Source organism: Benincasa hispida, chromosome 8 (assembly GCF_009727055.1).
Source record: "Benincasa hispida cultivar B227 chromosome 8, ASM972705v1, whole genome shotgun sequence".
Classification (NCBI taxonomy): domain Eukaryota; kingdom Viridiplantae; phylum Streptophyta; class Magnoliopsida; order Cucurbitales; family Cucurbitaceae; genus Benincasa; species Benincasa hispida.
The window spans coordinates 14,679,551-14,688,643 of NC_052356.1; the positions used below are offsets into that span (position 1 = coordinate 14,679,551).

Here is a 9,093-nt window from a genome sequence, read left to right on the forward strand (position 1 = left end):
TCTACAAAATTCAAATCTTTCAATAATTTTTTGAAAAATTATACAAACTAATTATCTTCCCCAATTTAATTAAATCTTGGCTCCAAATTTCTAAATTAAAGAGAAACAAAGTCCTACAATTCAAGATAATTTTTCTCAACAATTACATCTGATCCACTTATTTCAAAATACCTATCCAAGGTGAAATCCCAAATTTTAAACTTCAATTTATGGAAATTAATCACATTTAAAATTGTGGGACATTATATCCAGTGGAAAAAGAAAATGTATGCACGTTGAAGATTCAAATGAAAATAGAGAATCCAAATTTTGATCTCGAAAAATTAATTACAGTAGAATTAAAGATGCTTAGGAGTATTTATATAAAAAGAGAAGATAAATATAAAAAGTCAAATTTACGAAAAGTTATATTACATCAGATTTGAAAATTTAAATCAACATTTGAACATTTAAGATTCTTTAAATACAAATTTGAAGAATTTTTAAATTAACTTAAATTTATGTCAACATATCCACATACAAAGAGAAAGTTAATTCACATTGAATATTTGAATGAAAATCGATAGGGCCCAAATTATGATTTGATGACTTAATTAAAGTGCAACTAACGGAGTTATTAGATTAATTACAATGCAATTAAAGGAGCTGTTAAGGGTATTTATAGTGAAATTAAATATATATTAGTCCTCCAATATCCAGACAACTTAGAATTGTTGTAGCTAACATGGTACATGGTTAAACGAGAAATACTATATTCAAAAATTGAAAAAAACTAAGATTTAAATGAATCGATAAAATGATTAAAAGATGTGTTTGTAGGGGCAAAAATTTCAGTGACACAAAAGTCATGATAGTGGTTATTTTCATTCCACTTGCCACTTAACAAAATCCTTAACCATCGAATAGCTATATCAAGGAGAGAGATTAAGAACTAATGGATGGTTAATTAAGAGTTGACAATAGACGTCAAATTTGATGAAATATATGAGGCTAATTTCGTTGATGCAGACAATAAATTATGAACTAAACCCTATATTTCATGTTTATAATGGAATTATAATAAAGATAATGATAAACCCAATTTTAAAAATAAGAAGAATTGGTTGGAAACAAGATGTATATATATTTTAAAAAATATGTAGAAGAAAATTTTGAAGGGTCGGGGTGGGACCAGGGATGCACTCCCCATATATTCCCGACCCATCCCATTCCCCATTTTGGGAGAGTCAGAGAATCCCGTTTGGGGATCCGACTCTCGTGAGAAAAAAATTCTCCATTTTTTATTTTTTTTTTAATTTTATTTACAATAAATTTTAATTTTATGATATTTATATTATTGTAAATATTTTAAATAACAAATAAGTATTATTATGTTTTATTTATTTAAATTAAATAATAAAAAAACAACCTAGCAGTTTTTTTTATTATAGATTTAATAAAATAAAAAACTTAAAGTTAATTATTTTATTAAATAAAATTAAAAAAAAAAAAGTTTAAAAAATAAAGAAACATAGCTTTAACTACTGTTATATAGGTATGTTTGTATATATATATATAAAAGTAATCGGGGAGGGCATGGATACCTTCCCCGTCTCCACTCCATTTCCAGTTTAAAGATTCGATTTATATCCTTGGTTTGACCCCATCTCTGATCAAATCGGAGATTCTCCGTTCCAATCTAGGTAGGTATTTGCAAAGACCCGACTCAATTTTTACCAACCCTATTTCTAGTGTGTCAAGCTTTATTTTCTGTATTTTGACCGGTTTTGAGATAGATGAACGGACAACTTAATTATATATAATATTATTCTCACTTCAAACTTCACCTACTACCATCCATATCATGATCACCTCAAATCCAGCACCAAAGAAGTTGACTTTTGAGATTCTATAAATGAGTACTAGAGCAACATGAGGCTTATACATCATCTGCTTCTGCTCCAAATTTTGTGTAGGTAGACCAAGATTAGCTACAAAATGGATCTTGTCCTGTTGGAGAAGGGTCTGGTGGGGATGTTCATGGCCATGGTTGTTGCCATTAGCATATCCAAGTTGAGGGGCAAGCGTTTTAAACTCCCACCAGGTCCTATTCCCATCCCCATATTTGGAAATTGGCTGCAGGTGGGGGATGACTTGAACCACCGCAACTTAACGGAGCTGGCCAAAAAGTTTGGGGACATATTGCTGTTGAGAATGGGGCAACGAAACTTGGTGGTGGTTTCCTCACCAGAGTTGGCCAAGGAAGTGCTACACACCCAGGGAGTAGAATTTGGGTCTAGGACAAGAAACGTGGTGTTCGATATATTCACAGATAAGGGTCAAGATATGGTGTTCACTGTTTACGGCGAGCACTGGAGGAAAATGAGGCGAATCATGACCGTTCCTTTTTTCACCAACAAGGTGGTGCAGCAGAACAGGTTGGGTTGGGAGGAGGAAGCTGCTAGAGTCGTGGAGGATCTAAAGAACAACCCTGAGGCCTCCAACACCGGTGTAGTTCTGAGGAAGCGGCTACAGCTTCTGATGTATAACAATATGTACAGGATGATGTTTGACAAGAGATTCGACAGCATGGATGACCCTCTGTTCAACAAGCTCAAGCTTATAAACGCAGAGAGGAGTCGATTATCTCAGAGCTTTGAATACAACTATGGTGATTTCATCCCCATCCTCAGGCCTTTCCTTAGAGGCTATTTGAATGTGTGCAAGGACGTCAAGGAGAGAAGGCTCAAGCTCTTCAAGGACCATTTTGTCGATGAGAGGAGGTAGGTACATAATTATGATCAGTTAATTAAAAACTGTCACAAAGTCAATTATTTTTTAATTAAAAACAATATTAAATTAATATATATTTTTCAATACAATTGAGGTTGGTGGATTCAACCACGCGCTAACATATAAAGATGACAGTTAAGCTATACTCTCTAATTAATATATATTTTTCTATTATCTTACAAAAAGAGTAATGCATTGTTACAACTAATCATTGTCCTATATATATATATATATATATACAACTAAATAATGTAACAATAAAGAAGAAACTTTTTTGTTATCTAGATTCTGGGTTTAGTTTATATTTTATCTGTAAATTTTAAAATACTATATATTTAGTCTTTAAATTTTGAATTTAATTTCAATTTAGTCTTTAAACTTTCAAGATATTACAATTTTACCATTAATTTTTTAGTTTTGTTCCAATTTGGTCCCTATATTTCAATATTTTTTACACTGTTAACCTTGTTTTCATTAAATACTCACTTGTAATCATCAACATATATGTCTATTAATTAGTTTAAAATAAGGGTAACTGCAATTATTTTTAGAGATAATAACCAAGTGTGTACTATTATTTTACAAAACTTGCAAATATAGCAAAGTCTATCAACAATAAACTTCTATTTAGGGGTGTACATGGGTTGGGTTGAAGGTATTTTTTGGACCAACTCGAAAATTCGGGTTGGTTTGATTGGAAACCCAAATGACCCAATAAAGTTTCCAACCCAATCCAACCCAACCCTTAAAATTTGGGTTGGGTTAGGTTGGGTTGTCGGGTTAGAACTTATTATTTTTATTTTTAATGAAAAATATGTAAATTTATATACAACACATGACTAATAACTAAAATCTCATAAAATTAAGATGATAAATACCAAATATCTATGACATTTATTATAAACTTTAAACAAAGACAAATATCATAACAATTTTAAAAGAAAAATATTAAAAATTTAAAATTAATCAATACAAAGAAATCAAACTTTAAACAAAGAGGAATATATATATATAAAATTCGAGTTGGGTTGGGTCAACCCAGATTTTTTTTAGCCAACCCACAACCCAACCCAACCCAATAAAAATAGAAAAATTCAACTCAACCCAACCCAAGAACAAAACTAACTCAACTCAACTCAACCCTTACATTTTGGGTTGGGTAGTCCGGATTGTTTGGGTTGTCGGATTATTTGAACACCCTTACTTCTATTGTTGATAGACTCTTACCAGGATATGGTCTATCATTCCTACCAACAATATGGTCTGATAGATTATCTAAATTTTGTCATATTTGTAATTTTTTTTATATTATGTTATATTTGTTAATATTTTGGATTTGATTATTATATTTGCAATTGTTCCTTAAAATAATTGTGAAGTGAAATTTTAAATTTACTTTTAATAATGATGAAAAATAGTGAAATCTAATTAATTATAACTATTGTAAATTAATTAACAAATATTAAAACTAAAGACAGAGGATGATTATTTAGAGAAAAATCAAAATTAAAAGTGGAAATCTTGAATCTTAGAAACCAAATTGAAACAAAACTCAATTCAAGTCTCAAAAAGTAAAATTGTAACATTTTGAAAACTTAGAGACTAAATTGAAAATAAACTTAGAACTTACGGATTAAATGTGTAATATTTTGCGATATACGGACCAAATGAAAAGACTCAAAATAGGGACCCAAAAACTATTTTTTCCGTAAAAAGAATATTAATTATTTGCTTTTTCTTAATTTTACACACATTATTTTGCATATGCATGCAGGAGACTGACTAGCACCAGGAGCAACAAGGAGGATGGAGTAAAATGTGCCATTGATCATATTGTGGAGGCTCAGGAGAATGGTGAGATCACCGAAGACAATGTTCTCTTCATTGTTGAGAACATCAATGTTGCTGGTAACTATATATATGTGTTCATTGATTAGAGCTACAGATATTCATGTATATGTAGAGACTTAACTAAACTAGCATGAATTAAACACACAGCTATTGAGACAACATTGTGGTCTATGGAGTGGGCTATAGCGGAGCTAGTTAACCATCCCAACATCCAGAAAAAGCTGAGGAGCGAGCTCGATTCGGTGCTTGGAGATGGTGTCCAGATTACGGAGCCTGACATTCGTAATCTGCCTTACTTGCAGGCTGTCATCAAGGAGACACTGCGGTTGAGAATGGCCATTCCCCTGTTAGTGCCTCACATGAACCTCCAAGACGCCAAGTTGGCTGGTTATGACATCCCTGCAGAAAGCAAGATTCTGGTGAATGCATGGTGGCTTGCCAACAACCCCGATCACTGGAACAAACCTCAAGAGTTCCGACCGGAGAGGTTCTTGGAGGAAGAGGAAAATGTGGAGCCTAGTGGGAATGACTTTAGATACCTTCCCTTCGGTGCCGGGAGGAGAAGCTGCCCTGGCATTGTTCTTGCCTTGCCCATCGTTGCTATTACTTTGGGTCGTCTCATTCAGAACTTTGAGCTCCTGCCTCCTCCTGGACAGTCCAAGATTGATACCACTGAAAAGCCTGGACAGTTCAGCTTGCAAATATTCAACCACTCCACCATTGTGGCAAAACCAAGGTCTTTATGATCTCTATATATATTAATCTTCTCCTCCTGCAGGGCCGTTCATTTTATTTCTCAATCCAGTTAAAGATTGTAATTACAAATTAAAGGAACTAAGAATTTGATGGATGATTCTAGATTTGCTTCGATTAGGTAATGCATGTGTTGTGTGAGTGATGTGCAATAAACGTTGTGAAAATTAATATCATCCGTCCTTCTTCAATGTACTTGGGTTTGGAAATCTTTTTACATACGTTGATAATGCAAGATTAATTCGAACAAGGTAAAAAGAACCGATATTAATAACAAAACAACTTTCAAAAGCGACCAACTAATCAAAGTACTCTATTCATACTAGATTTTCGAAGAAATGTGTTTCGTGGAGTTGAACTTCTTTTTAGGTTGATTTTTGAGAACATAGTTCAGTCTTTAATACTTGATCATCTGGTTCTCTTCAAATTGAATGCATACGTTTGATTTGAAAAAATGGAGTGCATGATGTTCTTAAAGCTGAAATCTTGGAAACATATTTGTATTTTCAAGGAGTATTCAGCTTCTCGGGTTTAGAGTTTTCTAATTGTTAAGAGAATTTTGACTAATTGTAAAATTTCTAAACCCTTCATATGAAGTAGAATAGCTCTATTTACAGAATTTTCAGATGAGTTTTGTGAACTTGGTTGGTCCACAGATCTAGTCCTTGAACCTAATTAATTGAATTTTGGGTTTGGTTGACCTTTGGGCTAAATTAAGTCTATTTTTTGGACTTGAGCCCAAATATTAATACAGACCAAAATATTTTACTAGATCCAATGGTGACGATGAAAACATGTGGCATCATCAAGATTTGTTAACTTATGTCTTCGATTTTGATTTCGATTTGGGATACGTGTCAACTTTTAATTAATCTCAAATTTGATCATTTGTAACTTCATCATTAATTTGAGAAATGACGTGATAATTTGTAAATAGTCCAAAAGTTCTCATTCAACAAATGTCTCTTTTCAAGATTTATACACATGTATGGATGGTAATTCTTGAAAAAGATAAGGTTGAAATTAAAGTACTAGTAATTTGTTCGTTATTTTGATTCAATTTTACAAAATTTGGGTCTTATCCACAATTTAATTTAACTTAAGTGTAATGTTCAACATGGATAAATTGAATTTGTGATAAATTTTGGAATATACCCAAATTTTAGTTTAGAATAAATTTGAGGTATTGTCGACAATTTAATTTAGCTTGGAGATAAAAACCTAACCTTAAATAATTTGGACTTTGAGATGAAATTTGGGATATACTCCAAATTTGATTTTAATTTGGTTGGATTTTGATATCTCTAACGGTTGAAGGCTAAATCATACAAATTTACCCTAAATCTTTTAAATTTTTGAATTAAATAGATAACATAATTTGATTAATCTTGGATTAGATTTTCCAATTTGTTAAAATCTAAATTAATTAGATATAAGCCATCTTATAAAAAGGAATCAAACTTTCATCGTTTGTAATTTTATCATTAATTTAAGGAATGACATGTGCTCATTAACAAAATTTTACTTGTTATCAACAAAATCTTTCTTTTCTTTCAGTTTTCTAGAAACAAAGAACAAAAAATAAAAAAATAATAATATATTTAGTCTATGAAGCACTGATATTTCATGTGAGGCAAAGAATCCGTATCAGATACGTATCGGATACTGATTCTTCCAGATACTTCCCAGATACGTATATGACATGCGATTTGATGTATCTATTTCTACTCGTACTTTTTTTTAAAGAACTCATCTAATATTTTCCAATCTAAAACTAGGCAACCTATTTAAAAAGTTCACTACTCGAGTCCAAAACTAAAAGGAAAAAAATAAATAAAAGACCAAACCCTAGAATCATCTAATCTTCATCTTCACATTTGATTCCCCACAAAGTCTACCAAAATATAAAACATTTGGAAATCTTCAACAATTCAATGAAGAAATTCTTCGTTTATCTTCATACTCCTCCCTCTAATCTTCTTCTTCTTTGTAATATGAGTCACTTTTCAATTGCATTTGATTAACTATTGTACTTCAACATCTTAAATGTTGCTTTTTTTATATTGTATTTCAGTGTTTGTATTATATTTTGTGTTTTTGTTATTAACTTGTATGTTAAATTTATCTATATCCTAGATTTTTTTTTTTTAGAAAAAGAAAATGTATCTTCGATGTATCAACATCCTCGTTTTTTTAGAAATATATATATTAAAAAATGGTGTATCCTTAGACGTATCTATATCTTAGTTTTTTAGAAATTGACGAATCGCCGTATCCGATCGTATCCATATCGTGTAATCATATTTGTGTCCGTGCTTCATAGTATTTGATAATTGTTTTGGTCTTCCATTTTTCATAAACAAAAAACCAAAAGATGTTTAACCATTGTGTTTTTCTTTCTATTTTTTTAAAAAAATCAAAATAAATTTTTTATGATGTTTTTAGTTTTATATTTTTTTTATATAAAAATAAGATCGATTAAACTACTTTTACAATACTTATCCACTAATACACATTAAAATTATATCTTTATTTTATTATTTTTTAAAATTTTGTATTGATAAAACAATATTAATATTTTAAATTTATTGATTAATTAGAAATCGTATAAAGAAAAATAATAAAAATATATATATTAACAAAAAAAAAAAGAAAGAAAATAGTTTCATTTTAATTAAATTACAAAATTGGTCCCTTTAGTTTGTAGAAAGTTAGAATTTAATCCTAGTAGTTAATAACTAGAATTTAGTCTCTATAGTTTGATAAAACTCTCATAAAGAATCCCTAGTGTTGTTGGAGATTTATTGGTTGGCTCTATATTTTTTTTAAGGCAACTTCCAGTGGTTTTTGTTATTGTCACTAAGGGTGTACATGGGTTGGGTTGGGGTGGATTGGGAAAATTTTTTTGGCCAACTCGAAATTTTGAGTTGGTGGAGTTGACAACTCGAATGATCCGAATAATGTCTCTAATCCAACCCAACTCTACCTTTAAAATTCGGATTGGTTGGGGTTGGGGTTGGGATATCGGATTATCTAATTTTTCTTTTCTTTTTCTTATTACATTTTTTATTAACTTAAAATGCTTAAATTTGTAGACAACACATAATAATAACTAAAATTTTATAAAATCAAATGTTATATCAAAATCCAAGATATCTATTACAAATTTCAAACAAACATCATAAAAATATATATGAGTTATAATATATATATATATATATATTATATATATATATATATTAATAATATTAATTTGGGTTGAGTTGGGGCAGCCAAATTTTTTAAAATTGTAACCTGGACCCAACCAACCCTTGTAATTTGAGTTGGTTAGTCCAGGTTGTTCGAGTTTTTGGGTCATTTGAACACCCCTAGCTGTCACAAATGAAGTCTTAACATCTATCTCTGACAATATTATTTCCTGCAGAATATTTTTCTTTCCTAATCTGAATATTATGTACAAAATATTTTTCTTTCCTACTCTGGAAAATCTCAGCAGATATATATTGCCCAATACTTTCCTTATTTATGATGCAACTTGTTTTGATTGAAGGAAAAATATTTTTTTGGAAATTCTTTCCTTAATTGGTCATGATTTTTAAAGGAGAATGACTTTCATTTAGGGTTGCCATATTTGTTCATAGTGAGAGTGTGTCTTTGTTCTTGGTTGTTAGGTCTTTAAAAGTTATACATTTTCTATGTTAATTCCCCTAAAATCGT

At 30.5% G+C, this 9,093-nt stretch overlaps 1 protein-coding gene across 1 annotated transcript; it reads left to right on the top strand.

Moving 5' to 3' along the window:
* The first annotated feature begins 1,977 nt into the window (after positions 1–1,977).
* On the top strand, positions 1,978–5,369 carry LOC120083555 (trans-cinnamate 4-monooxygenase-like). Its single transcript, XM_039039364.1, has 3 exons — positions 1,978–2,762; positions 4,547–4,680; positions 4,771–5,369. Exons 1-3 carry the CDS (start codon positions 1,978–1,980, stop codon positions 5,367–5,369), a joined length of 1,518 nt encoding a protein of 505 aa, XP_038895292.1.
* The last annotated feature ends 3,724 nt before the right edge of the window (positions 5,370–9,093 follow it).